This window comes from Pocillopora verrucosa, chromosome 6 (genome assembly GCF_036669915.1).
Source record: "Pocillopora verrucosa isolate sample1 chromosome 6, ASM3666991v2, whole genome shotgun sequence".
Lineage (NCBI taxonomy): Eukaryota > Metazoa > Cnidaria > Anthozoa > Scleractinia > Pocilloporidae > Pocillopora > Pocillopora verrucosa.
This window is the reverse complement of record NC_089317.1, coordinates 22222855-22241701: the sequence shown is the minus strand read 5'-3', so window position 1 is coordinate 22241701 and position 18847 is coordinate 22222855. Positions and strand designations below refer to the sequence as shown.

Genomic DNA, 18847 nt, shown 5'->3' with positions numbered 1-18847 from the left:
TAAAGCCACAAACAGTGGGAGAGGACAGCAGTCAGTTTGCATTCCAGGGGTTGTTGAGATATGGAGAATGGAAAGGCTTCCTTGACAGAAATCAACATGTCACAGAATGGCTGAAATATAAACATAAATTGCTGCTGGTTTTACTACTAATTTTTATAACATTGTCTTCACATGACAAAGGATGGGAAACCCTTTGCTATTTTTCTGTCCACACCCAATCACCTATTTTTCTGATTGACCTCATCACAAAAACAACAACAACACCAAGATAACTAAACTCAAATTGATCAAGAATGTGTGAGTAATAACATTGTTTTAACAAATTGACAAGCATTTTAACAAAACTCCACTGTAACTTGGCATGAAGAAATTGTCGTAGCACCACCGGTACCAAGTTACAGTGGGGTCCCCGGCGAGGCTCAGTTTAAAAAGGAGGCAAGGTGACCTAGCTGATTTTCAACGGTCGTGTGTCAAGGTTGATGTGGACGCGGGCTGTTAGAAACTTCTAAACTGGAAATTTTTGAAGAAAACTGCGGCTTAGCGTCGGTTGCACGAGGAAGATTGAGTTTGTAGTGAATTTAAATGAAACTACAGTATATGTGCTTGGATTCTGCGTTGGATTTGTGGCCGCCCGGTCATTTTGCGCTGGAATTTTTCGCTACTCAGATCGGGCGTTCGGAAATGGAGTGCTCAGCCTTGGGCTTTTCTTATGTACGTTGAAAACCTCGAAATGGACAACCCGCTAAAATGTGTTCTTTTCATCAAAGTAAGCGGTCAGATAACAAGCAATACGCTAGGAGAATTTGACGTATTCTTTTATTTCTTAGAGCGGTCGTAAATATTCCCATACAAACTCTTATAATTCCGCCATGAAAGTTATTGCGTAAGATGATCATCTCACAGCTGGAGCTTGGGCCGCCTGTAGTCCGCGTTGTTTAGAACTGAATTTTTTAGCGCCATGACGTCAAAATTTAGGAATCAATAAACAAAATATGCAAATCGGTTCCACCACGCTGCGATAAAACTGTTCTTTCCCTTCACCAACTCATCGGTTCGCAACGCATATTAGCAAGCTCAATCAGACACAGTAAGTTGTTTATGAATATTGCCTCTAGTTCAGATTTTGTGATAAGATACTTGCACAATTCAAATTGTCCAAATTGAGATAGAGTTTTCTTTATCCTAACAGCACAGCTGGGAAAGCCAGCCGAATACAATTTAAAAGATGTCAAAGTCTACCTTTTTTAGGTGCTGCTCTCTGGTTTTTATCCTCATTTTATTATATCATCTTCACACAATTAAGCAATTTGAATTTTCGCTCAACAAACCAGTTCCTAAGCAAGTTACAATTTCGGAACTAGAAAAAATATTCAAACTGCCGAATAAATTTAGCATTATAACCTCTGACAAAACGCTGTTATCAAGAAGTATTCAAGCTGGTAATTCTGATCGCTTCAGACATGTTCTGATGAAAGCGTTACGGGGAGAAAACATCAGCGTGTTGGTGATCGGAGGCTCTCATAGCGCGGGAGGAAAACTAGGACTTGACGAGAACAGCCTGGATGGATTGTATTTCAAAGTATTTCAGAAATGGTGGAACGAAACCTTTGGTAGTTTTGCAAAATCCTTTTTGAAGGTAACTGCCCTGACAATCGGAGACACGGATAGCTATTTCTTCGCGTTTTGCTGCAGAACTTTTATTCCTGAAGGCGCGAGATTCGATTTCGTGTTGATAGAATTATCATCTAACGATATAGCACTTGAGACGGCGAAACCACTGGAACAACTGACGCGACAAGCTCTTGCATATTCTTCAGCACCTGTGATCTTTTACATAAACGTTGTACGTGATTTCGGAGTTAATCCGTATACTAAAAAGGTGGAAAATCCATCTTGTGTTACCCTCGACGATTTTGGTCAAAAAGAACTTGCCCGTCATTACGACATTACATCATTCAATTTGAGAGAAATAATTTGTAGGAAAGAGGAAGGTCGATGGAAAGTAATGCACTCAAGCATGGCAGGCTCAGATGGTAAACATATAGGTGTTAAGGCGCATGCTCAGATTTCTTACATGATGACTGAATATGTGAAAAACATTTACCAAGAGATTGCTTACGACGACACCAGAATAAATCCGCTTTCTATCAATCATGTCAGAGGCAATGACGGAAGCTTCAATCTCCCGAGCTTATTTTTTATAAAACGTGAAACCAAAGCCTTAAAAGAGCCATTGTGTTGGACGGGGAAAACGCCGAATTTATTCAAGAAGCTTCACCACTCTAATCTCAAATTTGAAATTAAAGAGAAAACTGACTTTTCGCCATGTTTCAAAGTGTACGGACAAAAACAGAATGTTAAAAGAGTCGCTAGAGAACTTCGCACTGATTCCCAAGGGGGGTGGTGTGCCTGGATACGCTCCAGCGTCCTTAAGCTAAAGATCTATGTTCCTCCGATTGTTGGTGACAATTCGTTTCGCACCCGGTCAGTGACAGTTTTGACAAAACATAACGGAGGCATTGCTGCAATATGGCTCGACAATCATAAAAACGAAACAATTCAAACCAATTCTACTCAGATGAGAAGGAATCGGTACGACACGATTGGGCATAGAGTTCAGCCAGGCTACCACACAATCACATTTAAAACATTATCCAACGAATTGTTCTTGGTAGCTGGAGTGTTTGTTGGTGCCCCTGACTTTCACATCAAGTAGACTTGGTTTCTTTTGTTGAGTAATAAGAAAAGAGAAGTGCACGATAATCATTGAAATTTTTAAGAGTTGTTGTTAAGAGGAACATTTACTCTTCTTTCGTATTCGAATTGCTGTAACTCAGTTCTATACGTAAGAGCCTTTCGAGTCTGTGATTGTAATTTCGCACCCTATAGAACACGCAAGCATGCAATCTATGAAAGAGTTGCAAGAGAGCGAAACGTTTTAGAGCAGGAAATTACAGAACAACTAATAATACAATAAACGCACTAACTCTTATGCATAATCTTTGCAAACATGTACATGAAAAACTGACAGCAAAATTACAGAAGCTCTGAAAGGCTCCAAAAATACAGCAAGCAAACGACTTATAATATAATAAACGCACCGACTCTTATGCATACTCTTTACTTTGTAAATATGTATTTGAAAAACTGACAGCCCTCACTCATTGGGTATTTAATTTTGAGGGCGCAGAGACGTTCGTATGACGCGAATGAATATGAATGAAAGCAACGCCGTAAATATACCAGCTCTCTGCTAATGAAGCAATTGTAACGACATAACGTGCAACACCCCGCACAATAGGTTACGTAACCCATGCTAAGTTCATGTAACCTTTAACCCCTATGACTGACCGAGGCAAAATTTTTCCTTACAATTTCGATACAGTATCAGGAAAACAACTGACAAGCATCAAGCAAAAATGTCTGTTAGAGGATTAAGAGTTAGTTGATCTAGTGTCAAATTCTCTGAACCAACATCATAATAATTTTACGGAAAACAGGAAGGAGAATTACTGATGAGATCTAAAAGTGAAAGAGTTAAGGCTTTAAAACAATATTTTTCATGAAAGAGATTACGTTTTAGTATCAACATGTGTAGGAATTTCCTCGTACTCATTGGATGGCATTGAGTTATCCAAGGGAACAGGAAGTCTGGGGGTTTGATATCAATTTTAAAAATGTCGGAATTCTTCTAAATGTCACAGATTTGTAAGACCCCCTTACTGGGATCTGTTCCACTAAACCGCTATGAATGATGATAAGACTAAACCACGAAGCGTTGATTTTTATTCTGTGGTTGGAAACGTTAGAGGTAATTGAAAGTTTTACTGAAAACAAGTTTTAACGATTTCCCTTTTGAGCAACAGAAGAATGTACAGAAAACGGACAAGTGATGAACATGTTCAAATTTTATCAGTTGTTGAATTCGAATAAACGCTAATCGCAGTGATTTCTATTAAATCTAATAAATCTTGAAAGTTGAACGCCTTGCTATCCAACAGCAACAAGCCAGAACAAAGCCTACTCCTAACTGCCCTCTCGGCCTCTTGGGATTTTAAAGGATTTGTTAAATTTTGGCGGCGTTGAATTTGCGCGATGTTGTCCTTCTTTTTTTTCTCGTGCGGATCAGCAATAATTTGTTTAATGTACAAAATCGAAGTCTAGACGCTTCTCTTACCACATGGTATTCGGAGAGTAATATGTTGATAACAGTCCGAGAGTATAAGTTTTCAGGAAACATCTTTTATTGCATGTATTATTTAAAGCCATTGTGTACTGCTCCTCATTGCTTCTCAATCATACACCGTGCGCTAAATTTTATCAGATTAGGCTCAACTGTGTTCTCAGCGATCTCATCAGGAACTGGGCATAACATTATTTGAGGACCTTCCTGGTCTAAACTATTTGTTTAAAGTTTATTTTCTCTTCTTTCAGTATTCTGTGCAAATGTCCTTCGATTACTAGTCAAAAGTTTAATTCATGCCTGGCAAGTGGACAAGAGAAGAGACTTTTAAGATTTGCATTCTGTGAAGGTAGAATTACAAATTACTTTTAACCCTTTATTTCCCATGAATGATCAAGACAGAATTTCTCCTTACAATATCAATACAATATCAAGCGGACAAGTGATGAGAACAAAGAAAAATATTAATTCGGGAATTATTAGGCGATCCAATACCAAATTCTCCAAACTAACATCACAAGAACTGTATGGGAGATAGTAAGGAGAATTACAAATGAGATCTTGGGAGTTAAAGGGTTAAGCCAGAGTAAGAAGGTGCGCAGTAAACGCAAGTGTTTGCCTCTTAAAAACTGGTTCAACAGCAATGGGTACAAATTTTTCAACAATTTCACGGTCGCAAATAACGATTTCTTGTCTACTCTTTTGAAAAAAAATATTATACTCATACTCGGCTTTTTTTTCCGGCAATATGGCTGGTACATGACACGCAATTTTAAGGGCTAGCAAAATTCGTTTACGAACGAATAAGTTGATCATTAACGACCTGCTTCGAGTCGAACAAGCTTTCACCGAGCTTAAACTAGCATTCTATTATTTTTTTTTCTCTAGAAAACAATATGGGCTAATTGAAAGGAAAAACACCCAGAACTCCGCAGAAAAAAAGTACAAAATTTGAGCTCTTTTGAAACTTCGAAACTATGTTTATCAATTAAAACAATCTTTGGGTTGAAACAATTTCCATCAAGTGAAATAAAAAATTGAATTAAGTAAAGCCACAGCAAAAGCAGAACCTTGACAATGTTGTAAGGAGACACAGAATTTCTCTTTCCTCCATGTCAAATTTTTGAAAATTGATGCATGTTAAACAAATTTTGACATGAAAAATAGAAACGGTAAAACAATGGAAAACACTCCGACTATCCGAAATACTATTGTCAATAAGTACATAATGTATTCTATTGTTGTATTATTGCTATTATAAATGAAATAAAGTGACTACTCTATGTGAAGTATTGTATTGCACTGTATACTCAGTAAAGCACACTGTTTTATTTTCACAAATTCTCCTATGTGTTGAAAATGCGATTCGAATTACACTTAATTAAGTAAGTAATTTTCAATTTTTTTTAATGAAAAGGTGCCAACAAAATTTTTTTCGTTTACATACTAAGACTTTTGGCGGAAAAATTTGAGACAATTTGCACGGAGTTTCCCCTCACATTTTCGCAAAAAAATTTAAGTAGTTTTGATGTAAAATTTCCCGCTAAATGGTAAACAAAAAAAATCTCGTACATCTTTTTGCTCAGTCGTAAAGATGTAATCCAATTTTGAATGATTTTTCATTATTTTAGTCAAGTCTAGTACGAGATTCTGTTTGCGAAAACAGTTTGCTTTTTTCTGGCCAGTTTTATATCATAGTACCAACAAAGCATGAAATACAGGGTTGGTTAAGATCATTATGTCGAAAATTTGAGTGTTTTCTCTTCTAAAAAAAAATTAACCGTCTAAACTAGAAAAAATCTTGCAAAAATATTTATCACCAAATCTGGTCTATGTTGTTAACACGAACGACGCTGTTTTAAGTGGTTTTTATGACTGATATTTTCTCGCCGAAATTTATTAGTCCATCCAATCTGCGTCCTTGCGGCTTTTAGCTGAACTCAAGAGCTGAACTGTGGGAGTTTTTGCTTGTCATTCTAAAATTACCATATTTCTTGTATTCCATAAACGAAGTTTCAAACCAACTCTGTATTTCTCTGAATTGTTTATACCTTGAACAAAATTGCCAAAATGTAGCAAAACTTCTCAACTGATCCTAAGCAACATGGCAAGTAAGAAAATCTTGTGGAAAGAGCCAAAGTTGAAATTATTTCAAATTTCTTTATATTTTCTCCTCTATACTTAACATTGAGCGATTTTCTAGCTCTGATTCTCAGTGATAATGACTTGCCATGTTCCTTAAGATTATTTCTACACGTTGAAAGGAAAGAGGCGCAGGAAACATCTCTGATTAAAATTCCTCAGCCTTTTGTCAAGTACAATATCAAAACAATTCGTTTATAATGAAAATTATTGAAAATTTTCTATCAATAAATGATTGCCAATGGCAAATCATCTTTAGTCTAAACTCAATATATTTGATTTTGTAGAAATTTCAAGACAATTCGTCCGTCCAAAGGAGTTCACTAAAAAAATACAACACATTTCATCTATTCGTAAATTCAAGGTGTCACTCAACATTTCATGTCCAAATGATTTGGTAGAATATCATGGAAATTTGTCCGTGTTGGATATAAATCTTGAAATCTTGAATTCTGGTTTTTTTTTTTCTCTGTAAACAAGTCTCGTTACTTCTTTGTCCAAATCAGTAAAATTGTCATTGGTTGAATGTACAGAGTATTCGTTTCATTGAACATTGTTAATCATCGGTTGCCGAAAGCAATTTTTTTTGTTTGTGTTTTGCCAAAGATGTTTCGTCACCTTCTCTTCCAATGTGTAAGAACATTAGCTAGCTAAACAGCGATTAATCAATATAGTTCTCAAAATAATAATTGCTGGTTCTCATTTTATTTTTGCAGCTAATAATGTTAGTTTTTTTTGTATAGTTGGCGGAATGGATGTAGTTTTTATTGTTGTCTTTATTTTTTTTTCATTTTTCCCGTGTACTTTCCTACGTGGGACCTCCTATTTTTGTTACTAATGAAGGCAGGCAAAATAAATACTAAGTTTGCAATCTAGTTTCGATAAAACTGACCGTTTGAAAAATAAACTGAATAAATAAAACTTTATGATAATTGAGGTTTAGTTTAACCCTTTAACCCCAAAGAGTGACCAGCATCTAATTTCTCCTTACAATATCACCTCTAAATCAAACATTAAGGTCATGAGAACAATGGAAATGATCAACAAGTACAGGAGCTCTTGATGGTTAAGCAAAATCTCCTCGTCAGCACCTTAGGAAATGTATAGAAAACAGTATGGGGAATATGCCTACTGATCATAGGGCGTAAAGGGTTGGTTAAGAGCAGTTTTTAATAAGTATCGAAAGTGATCCTGGGTTGCCTTAGCTTTGCTTTACTTGGTATAGAAAACTCGCGCCTCTATCTCAACAACCAATCAGATGCGAAACTAGAAACCAATCTCCTCTCGGTCACTAGCGTTTTCCCGCGCTTCCTACCTTCGACTTGTCGTTGGCTGATGATGATTTTTATCTTTGTTCTGATTACCATGGTTTTGATTTTCAACAATTAATTGAAAACTGCACGAGTGGAACTCGAATTCTCACACGAAAGTTTACTCAGATGTTTTATCAATAGCGCAAGTATGACTTCTTTGGGGCTCAAATCAGTTTTCAACAAAGCCAAATTTTTTATTTTTGATCAAACTTCTTTGCCGATAATGATCTCTTGCAGTCATTTTCTCTATGCCGATATTTTGTTTTCAAGAATGCACCAAAAATGTTTCACTTCCCCTTAAAAGGCTTAGCATTATGCTGGAGTACATCACCTTTGTCAAAAATACAACACTGAAAAGTCAAATAAATTGTTTGCATAGTTGCTTATTATAAGCTCAAAATCTCGAATTAGACAAATTGAACCAGCAATTGTTTTTTTGAGAACGAAGACTTAAATTAAATACAAATTGAATTTAGTTTTGGTAAGTGGCACTGCTTAGGTCCTGAAAGCAAGAAAAAAGGAACTCTTGCCTTATATAATTTTTGATATAAGAATCACTCGTAAGGTATAAACCAAAATGGTTGCCAATTTTGACTTATTAAGTCACCTGAACATCGTTCTCGATCACCAAGACCTGAAGTTGCGGTGCTACTTACTACGAGGATCTAATATCACCCGCATACCCGATGAAAATGCATGACACATCCCAGTTGCAGAATTTAAAATCTACGTAAAGCCGAAACACCCGATCGATATTTCTCATGGCCAAATTTCAGAGAGAAAGTCTCTTGCCAAATTGAATAGAACTTGTGCTTCAATTGCCGAGTTCCCTAATCAGCTACTTTGTAAACAAATTTGTCTTACATTATCTCCTAAATATTTTGCATACCCACTCAGTACACAAGTCACCATTTTATCGCAATATTATAGCGCTTTTATGATTAGGCTCTTATCTTCCTGGTGGTCCCTAGTGCTTGAGAATCCGTGGCTTGTGAATTCTGCTTAATTCCCTTTTTTGCTGACTTCACGTAGTCTCGATCGAGCTGAACAAGAAACGAAAACAGACATTCAGCCGTTGATACTTATGGTCTAATAAAGTTATTCTTTTTGGTCATGTTCAGTCTCTAGTCAGTTTAAGTTATGAATTTTCAGCGGTTTATTGTCACTTAACCCATATTGTGATTGCAATGAAAATATGTACTGTATCTCTTATTTGTAGCGGGTACCAAAAGTAATCTTGAAAACGCTTTCACGAAAGCATGTATGCCTGAGTCTTCTTGCTGTTATCCGAAACGTTTAGCAAAAATAATGTCGAAGAGGCGACTTGAGGCGGAAACCTAAACGCACGTGGAAACCCTTCCACTCGTACTCTAAAACTGTTTTATCTCGAAAGTTTGCGCAAAAGGTACGTACAGGTTAATGCTCACCTTTTATTTTATTTTTTGCACTTTGCTTCTTCTTTGCAGAGTGACTTGGAAAAAACGCAGCTTGGACTCAGCTTGTCTACGGCTTCACAACTTTACGTGGCCACATATAGTTTGAAACGAGGCAAAGCCTGAGGTTTCATGAATATGGATTAAAAAAACTTAAACCAACCGTGGGAATGTACGTCACAGCACAAAATGTGGTTTTGGTTTCTTTTTGCACGCTTTTTGAATAAAAAGGTGCATTCAAAAATTCATTTTGGGTAACGCTTTTCTCATGCATGACATTTTAGTCCAGCAAACATTTTAATTCCTTTCTTCTTTTAAGATTTTTTTTCTTATTATAAATCCAAATAAGCTGTGGAATCGATCATACAAATTCATTTTCCAAACAAAGAGCCTCGTCCTAAAAGGTCAAACCTTTCGCAAACCGAATTCTGCGACAGAAGTATCACTGTCGAAACTCTCGGCATCTTGCACGGCAAGAACTCAACAAAACAGAGGATTGGCCTGACCGGCGAGCGTCGATCAGCTTGATTGACAGACGTGTCATTGTTGTCATCTGGTACTGAAGCGACGATCGCCGATACTCTTTGTCCTGCAGGCTACAAGAATCTGCTCATATTGTCTAAGAATCCCTACCAAGTAGAACCAGTAGAATTAGAGCGCATAGAAGTGGTGTGAACCTTCTCGGAACGGCTTCCCGATAAATCTGTCCAAATTGAGCGCGATGGAGATCCTCGATGGGAAGTTCTTGGTGAACCATGAGCCCAATCTTACGCCTGAGAAAGTCTCTGGAGAGAAATGAACAAGTAAACGGTAACTTGTATGTAGTGTTGTAGTGTAAGTAGAAATTCAATCCGTGTCCTCAAAGACTAACGTCAGATGTCATCTATATCTTAACTTGTATTTTCTTCTCCCATGCAATTTTTGTATATGCTTCGATGCGACCGACTAAAACCAACAGGCATACATGAAGTAAGAGCTTCCCCCCTAAACTTTTCAACATTAATCATATAGTGTCTTGTCTGGAATATGAGACAAAACCTTACATGTGATTGAATTTTAGGAATTAAACATTTATTGACATGGTTCGTTGTTTAGTTAAGTTTTCTTTTTCTTTTTTCAGAGAGGAAATGGTGGAGGGAATTTTGAAACGTGTGAGCCAAATATTTCTCCCAGGCTTGTTCCCAAGATTTTCCCTCTTTCTGTACTTTCTCAGGGAAGAACGGTAGAGGACCATGGGAACAAGAGAGAGCTTTCGGGTCTTATGTTTGCTATTAATATTATTTTCCGATCCTACTTAAGTATCGAACTATATGGTATTCACTCTTCCATGACCTCGCAGTACTTGCTGCTTGAGTGGTCAGTGCATTATCCGCCTTGAAAGGAAATACACGCCACTGAGTAAGCTGAAAAACATATAAGCAGTAATCTATATTAAAGTTCACATGCAACCAGGTGGACTAACAGACACAGTTTGATGCTACTCTGGTTTGCAGATTTAATGAATGTAACCGAAGAAGTTACAATTCATAGACCCAACGTTTCGACACTCCTGTCTAGTGCCTTCATCAGGGGTGATCTAAACGCTGCAACAAGAGGTCCTTTTATATGATCACTAATTAGCGGCCTTTTTTCTGACGAGGTGTAAATAGGCGTCAGGAAGCAAACCGCCATCGTCACGATTAAAGGAGCGTGGGCGGACAGCTAACCGACTCCATTTATTCATTGAAGGCACTAGACAGGAGTGTCGAAACGTTGGGTCTATGAATTGTAACTTCTTCGGTTACATTCATTAAATCTGCAAACCAGAGTAGCATCAAACTATGTCCAAGCAGTAATCTGTTAGACCCCGCTGGGATTGTAAATTTTTCCCAACGAAACTCAAGCTGATTTGAGCTTAACCCTTTCAATCCCACAAGTGACCAAGACAGAATTTCTCCTCACAATATCAATACAATATCAAGCAGGCAGGTGATGAGAATAGAGAAGAATATCAATTATTATTAGTTGATCCAATACCAAATTCTCTGAACTAACATCATGAGAATTGTATGGCAGATAGTAAGGAGAATTACTAATTGGATCTTGGGAGTGAAAGGGTTAAGCTGTTCAGGTCAAACCTGTTCTGAAACATTGATCTTATAGCCTCGCAGTTGAAAGACTTCGTGGGAAACGCTCGCTTAAAAATGTCTTCTACAGCTGATGTTATCCTTTATGGTGGTAGTATTATCACTATGGATGAAAAAAACCCTTCTGCTGAAGCTCTAGCCGTCACAGGAAACCTCATTACAGCGGTAGGAAAACTAGATGAAGTGTTTGCCCTAGTGGGTGAGACGACGAAAGTTATCTATCTGAATCAAAAAACCCTTCTCCCGGGCTTCATTGGGTAGCTTAGAGGTGAACAAGAAAGCAGATCTGCTCATATTGTCTAAGAACCTCTACCAAGTGGATCCAATGGAATTAGAGAGCATAGAGGTGGTTGACACCTTTATGGATGGCCATCAAACAAATCTTTCCAAGTTGAGTGAGGTCAGTGGTGGAAAGTTCTTGGTGTTTGATGACTGAAGTCCAGCCTAAGAGAGTCCTCTTATGACAAGGGATGATGATACATGTATAAACACTTAAAGAACTAAAATGGAACATTTAAAGTAGAGGATATTTGGCAATTTAGGTTTTAGGGCAAGAATGGAATACAAAAACATTTGTGTAGCATGCACATTTCATTTATCTCTCTTATCTGACTTACATAATAAATAGGATTGTTTTCTTCCACGGTAACCATAGCAATACAGTATAATCAAGAATCAACCTCCACAGAAAGGCTTTCACTATTTGGACATAGGCTTTGCTCTCTTTGAGAGCAGTAGGGAATATCTATGGTATGCTCTACCTGTGTGGTCACATGATGCCAAACAGCCCATAATCACATGGACACTTTCAGAAAAACCACACCACAGCTAAAATATTTCATGTATTTTGAGCAGTCAGTCCTACACTTGAAAATGAAAAGGCACTACACTTGTATTTAGTTGAACTTATTAGCTTGGACAGTTTTTTGAGAATTTTTTAAATTTTAACCTTAAAATAATCAATGCAGCAGATATATATTCTAAAGCACAAGTTTGCATTAAATTTAGAGAGAATGTAGGCATTAAGTTTCTTCATTTGATATTATTCATTTTAAGAGTGACAGCAAGGTGTGTTAATTTTTGTCTACAAAATAAAATAACATTGAACTACAAACGCTGATCAGTAACTGAAGCACAATTGATACCTACAGTACTATGAGTTTACATGTCAGGATAAAGAGAGTTCAAGCCATTGAATAGCAAGTCACTCACAAAATTTACATTAGATTGGGCATACTGTAATTTCAATTTGTAATATATTAGTTTTCCATTGATTTTGACTTCTTTGCATGCGATTTCCACTTCTTATGTCTGCGTTTCTCAGTGCCGTCCAATCAAAGATAAGTAATGAATTGTACCACTGGTGCTTAAATAATGAAATTACAATTGCACACCCTCCTTAAACAATGTCTGAAAATCATTGCACTCTGATTATTTCAAGAATGTTTATTTCATATATAATACCAAGACATTAACAAACATGTACTCTATCACTTTACTCATGATAAAAATATAAATTTCTCTATTAGTATATCAAATACAAACAGAAACCAATGTACATGAACAGTACCTTCTTCACATCCCAATTTTATACAAAGTTCTAGGCACAGATACTGAAATTCTGTACAAAAATTCCATCTCAATTTCAGAAGGATTAAAAATGGAGATGGTGCAATTTCATTTAAAAAATTTTGACTTCAAAACAGATAGCTGGTCAACACAAGGATACATTTGCTTACTGTGCTGACTGGCTTTTTAATGGAATACCTGTGGTAGCCCAGTCATAAAATGCCTTTTTTTTTTTCCCCCGCCACAAAATGGAAAAATTATGCGATAGTACAGTGGTCATTGGGCCCTCAACACCATGACAACTAACTGTGATCCAATGAGGGTAAAGGTGTTCACATGCTGATCATGTGAGTTATCTTGATGATGATTGACGTCGTGCATGGACAGGGCCGAGTCACATGATGAACCACAAGATTTTTGCTTATAAAACTCTTTTGTCAGCCATTTTGTATTTGTTCTGGGATTGTTGCTTTGGAAATGGAGGTGCAATATCTTTGTTTACGATTACCTGGAGCTCTATGGTGCAAACACTCAATATGCATACAGAAGCATACACAAGTCGTATTGTTCGTGGCCAATCCACACTAAAAGATGTTATTGAGCGGTATGCATGAAAGCCATGAAAGCCTTGTATGCTTAGTATGTCAATTTCTTAGTTGAAAAATGTACACTTGTTGAAAAAAGCAAAATCATAAATATGAAACCAAACTGCATATACTCTATGCAACCTATTGAACTACACTACTACCATTAGACTGAAGAACAAAACTCTAATGGATGCAAACTTTTTGTGAAGACCCTTGCAAAATGGAATTCCTAGGAATAAAGGTGTGAATTTTCATTGTAAATTTGGACTGGGAATTCCCAAACATAACAACTCTGGTTCTAAAAACCTAGAAATTCCTAGAAATTCCCAGAAATTCCAAGTTTATAGCCAACAGGACTTGGAATTCCAAGGAATTTTACTGAATGACTTTTATATTGAAGTTAGTACATCTCTCCCATAGATTTTACTAAAAAAAGGGCTGAATACATTATTTTGTTTTTACCAAGGAGGGCTTCTTTATGTTAAATGGTTTGTTTAATAACAGTTCCTATTATGAATCTTGAATGTTCCCAAACGTGACTAAAGGAATCTTGAAACCTTACTGATAGATTTATTTCATTGTAAAGCACAAGCTTAAGAAACTGCGGCATGCAAGTGACCGATTCGATTCTCAGAATTATTCCAGTTTCAGTTGCACCGAGCGTTATGTAAGCTTAATTCAAGCCGTTACATCTATTCTTTTATAATATTTTGATCACGTAACGAATATCGCAATTTTTACTCACCACAAACTTTCAAAATCGTTGCTTTACAGATGGCCACTCGACCCTTGTTTGTACCAATCAATATGTGAACTGTTGTCTCTTCTTTTAACTCCACGGCGCCAACGACTTTCTTTTCTTTTACAACACTCACGCTATTCTCGTTTTCCCATTGAACCACAATAAAACCTATCTTTAGAAATGTTATATTAAGCAAAACAGTTGAGAAAAGCGATCAGCCGATGAAAAGTACATTCAAAGATGAGCGCCAAATGGAGTCTTCTTTGTTTCCGATCACGGGCATGATCACGTGGATCTTTTAGGACTTGTCATTGGCTAGCAAAGTGCATCCGCTGGCTTGCCGATTGCGGTGTTAAGAGAGGTGTACAACTTTATTCTGACTTCTCCGACCGGTTCTCTGCTTCTAGACGATTGATACCTTGGTGATATAAATAATGATGTGAACTCACTCTTTGTAGAAATAATCGACAAGAATCGATCGTACTACAAATGCACGATTTGTGGCCGAAAGTTGTCGAGGAAAAAAAGACTCGAAACTCACTTGAGTTGTGTTCATGGCAAAGGTGAGAAATAACACAAGCCAATCACAATTTTGAATGCGATTACAAATCGTCTTTAACCCTCATATTTATAAAAGAAGGATACCACATTAGGAAGTATAAGAGATACTTAGATGATCCCAGTGTACCAGTACCTAAATCTACAAAGCTTGACCGTAAAAAGCGTTCAGCAACACGTTCCAACACCGCCATCTCGATTCCTCAGTCAGTCGTTTCACTGAACTTAAAGCAGTGGTGACAACAGAGTAGAGTGCGTCTTACAAAGGAGAAACATTTGTACAAGAGACAGAAGTAACTCTGTGCGATTACAGAGGTGCGTTGGAACTCTGGTCCCCAAATAGTTATGCACTGTCCGAAGTATAAAACAATTTTGTTGATAGCTGACAGACAGAGAAGAACAACAAGTAAACTTTAGAGCTGTTATTATTGAAGTGTGACTTGCACTTTTCATTTGTATATAAAGAAGGATTTGTATTTTGCACCAAAAATAAAGAGATGTAATATTTTTTGGGAGATCCAGTGATTGGGACATTTAGAAAATTAAGTTATGAAAGGAAACTTGGTTTGTGCTTCTCACTACTAACAAGTCTTGTTTAAAAAATATTTTCAGATCAGAGTTTCAAATAAAGTAAATTGAAGATGTCAGTTAAAAGGTGTTTTTTCTCGATGGGAACATTGACTACGTCTGTCTTGTCTGCATGCCAAATGTTTGCAAAGTGTGTGGATGATCCACAAGTATTGAAACTCTTGCAAAAATGTTTTGTAAGAATAAAAACAGCAAAACAAATTACAGCAATGAGTCACGAAAACAGAGCAAAAAGGAAAACTGGTAATTCATTTCACAAGGGCAAATAACCATTCACTGACTATCAACAATTTCCCAAGGACACTTCAAATATGTGATGCAGATATTAATGTTGCCTTTAATTTGGAGAAACAAGGAATTAATTATGCTGTACATCTCTTGGTAGCAAATTATTGCTTCAGAAGTTAATCACAGATAATACAAAGGATAATGCTGGGTTTTTAATGTGGATTTCAAATTATTGCTTCAGCTGTATTTTTCAGCACAATAATATGAAAACAAAAGCAAAAGTGTGAAGTACTATATTATAAGATTCAGTCCTAATGGCACACTTGATATATTTGAAAAAATGAATAACAGATTTTCTTATTCAGTCAATAGTGGATATTGTAAAAAAACAATTCCAGAGTAAAGATGTAGAATATTGTATTAAATTTATATGTTGTTCAACTAATTTGTCAAATGCTGGAAGATAAAAGGTAATGGTAAAACATACTGGTAAGTCTCATAGTCAGAAAGAACTACATGCAAAAAGGAAAAAAGAAAGCTACGCCCAAATGGAACCTGCCATGAAAAAAAAAGTTTTGTCTGCAGATAAAGCAATATGTTACAAGTCGCTGGATCCTGCAGAAAAAGAAAAGCTTTTATCTCACAGAGCAGAATGATATAAATCACTGGTTCCCAAAGAAAAAGAAAAGCCTATGTCCAAATCAGCAGATTGGTATAAATCACTTGGTTCCACAGAAAAACGAAATCTTTTGTCTAGGAGAGCAATTTGGTATAAATCACTGCATACTGCACAAAAACAAAAGAGAGCAGAATGGTTTAACTCCCTCAATTCTACACAAAAGCATACAGGAGCACAATGGTATAAGTCATTGAATCCTGAAGAAAAAGGAAAACTTTTGTCTGGCAGAGCAGAATGGTATATAACACTGGATCCTGAAGACAAAGATAAGATTATATCACAAGTCCAAGCTAATAGGGAAGCCCATAGAAACTCAGTTCAACATGATTTAGATCATTGGATTACAGCTTTTCAAAGTAAGATTAAGGAAGGTCCATATTATATTTGCTCTGTTTGTAACAGAATACTACACAGAAAACTGTTATCCAGTTAAGAAAACAAATGTACAACACTCAGCAAGAACTATTTACTGAGTTGTGTACCCATGACTCCTTTCCGTCTTGGAATGACCTATCACCTATCGCCTGATGACAACCTTTGAAAAAGGTGTATGGCCTTGGCCAGACTTGAGCTCACTAGTCTACTGGTCCAACACCTGTAGTATCACTACACTTGATCCCAGGGATCCAGTCCCATCCAGGTATCCAAGTTACCCTGCTCACAGGGTCTAGTTTCACCCTGCAAAGGAAAAAAATTCAAGTCATGCTAACAGTTTCTAAAGTGTTTTACAATGGTAAACAAAATTTCATAGTTTGAATCTTAACAAAAGGACAATTCCTGCTCTTTTTTGGCCCTTTAATCCTCCAATTTTTTAATTCTCCCTTCCACTTGCGAGACTTTTGTGCTTTGTGTGGGTAACACCAACTCTCTACACTCAAGGCGGGTAATGCACTGACCACTCGGTCAGCACGTGCTTTCTCATATGACTCCGTAGTGGGTATGATGGCGAGGCAGAAGCATGCCCGTAACGAGTAAAACCCCGAAAATTCGGGTGAGATTTCGGGCTGTTTCAGTGAGCATTGAAGAACGCCTTTCCGAACCCGGCAAGGTCTCGGGCTCGAGAGCTTTCGGGTCTTATGTTTGCTATTAATTTTATTTTCCGATCCGACTTTAGTATCGAACTCCATGGTACTCACTCTTCCATGACCTCGCAGCACTTGCTGCTCGAGTGGTCAGTGCATTATCCGCCTTGAAAGAAAATACACGCACCTGGGTAACATGAAAAACATATAAGCACCATTGGGCAGTATGGTCATTGAGGGCAGACAGCAGTCATTTCCTGTCATCAACACAAAACTCCTCCTGCACCCAGCATTCCTATGTGTGTATATTCAGTGCAACCTAAAGAACAATGAACAGCCATAATGTAGCTGTAAAGACTGAGACAACAAGGTTCCTCGCAGTCGATTTATGCACCAAATGTTCACCCAACAGTCACCTCTGTTTTTTATTTAACCTTTTAACTCCCAAGATTTCATTAGTAATTATCTTTACTGTCTGCCATACATTTCATGTGATGTTAGTTTGGAGAATTTGGAATTGGATCAACCAATAATCCCTTGATTGATACTTTTTTAATTCTCATTACTTGTCTGCTTGATATCGTACTGATGTGAAAGGAGAAATTCTCTCTACGTTGCTAGTGGGACTTTAAGGATTAAATTCCCTCTCACTCACTTTTTCACGTGCTGTTTCCAACAGGTTATAAGCAAAGATCCCAAGGACACACGTCACCACATTGAACATCTTGGATTGGCCACCGTAGATACCATTGCACGGGCTGGAGAACTCAAGCTTGCCTTGTCCTTCTTTGTGTGTCATCTTTATTTCTATGCAAAAGCATATGCAGAATATATCTTTGGGAGAGAACGAACCGACCGTTGGACACCCTTATCAGAAGCAAGCAAACATGGTCTTCTTTGGTCCATTCACCAGGACCATCCAACTTTTCCAGGGCCTGGGCCTCTTCCTATGGCAAACCTGAAGACGGCGGTTACTCGGACCCACAGGGATGATCAGGAGACTGTATATGGCCCAGAATACCGTGTTTCCATCCATGAGGCCTTGAAGGCTTACACCATAAATGCAGCCTGGCAAATCCACAAAGATGATGAATTGGGTAGCTTAGAGGTGAACAAGAAAGCAGATCTGCTCATATTGTCTAAGAACCCCTACCAAGTGGATCCAATGGAATTAGAGAGCATAGAGGTGGTTGACACCTTTATGGATGGCCATCAAACAAATCTGTCCAAGTTGAGTGAGGTCAGTGGTGGAAAGTTCTTGGTGTTTGATGACTGAAGTCCAGCCTAAGAGAGTCCTCTTAGATGACAAGGGAGGATGATACATGTATGAACACTTAAAGAATGAAGATGTAACGTTTAAAAGTAGAGGATATTTGGCAATTTAGGTTTTAGGGTAAGAATGGAATAAAAAAAAAAAAAACAATTTGTGTAGCATGCAGATTACATAATAAATAGGATTGTTTTCCTCCACTGCAACCATAGCAATTCAGTATAATCAAGAATCAACCTTCACAGAAAGGCTTTCACTATTTGAACATAGGCTTTGAAAAACAGAGCAGTAGTGAATATCTATGGTATGCTCGATCTGTATGGTCACATGATGCCAAACAGCCCATAATCACATGGACACTTTCAGAAAAACCACACCAGAGCTAGAATATTTGATGTATTTTGAGT

General features: G+C 37.3%; 2 protein-coding genes and 1 long non-coding RNA gene across 3 annotated transcripts; 2 read left to right on the top strand and 1 right to left on the bottom strand.

Annotated features, from left to right (window-relative positions):
- Positions 1–1041: 1041 nt before the first annotated feature.
- Positions 1042–2996, top strand: LOC131783585 (uncharacterized). The gene has a single exon (XM_059100352.2). The coding sequence runs from the start codon at positions 1226–1228 to the stop codon at positions 2714–2716; it is 1491 nt and encodes a 496-aa protein (XP_058956335.2). The 5' UTR covers positions 1042–1225; the 3' UTR covers positions 2717–2996.
- A 2508-nt stretch (positions 2997–5504) lies between these two features.
- LOC136281717 (uncharacterized) lies at positions 5505–14497 on the bottom strand. The gene is made up of 3 exons (XR_010717927.1): positions 14099–14497; positions 9066–9856; positions 5505–8681 (listed from the first exon to the last, which is right to left on the bottom strand). It is a non-coding gene; the product is annotated as an uncharacterized lncRNA (long non-coding RNA).
- Positions 14491–18446, top strand: LOC131783548 (putative amidohydrolase YtcJ). The gene is made up of 2 exons (XM_066168522.1): positions 14491–14658; positions 17850–18446. The coding sequence occupies exons 1-2, from the start codon at positions 14650–14652 to the stop codon at positions 18444–18446; spliced, it is 606 nt and encodes a 201-aa protein (XP_066024619.1). The 5' UTR covers positions 14491–14649.
- The last annotated feature ends 401 nt before the right edge of the window (positions 18447–18847 follow it).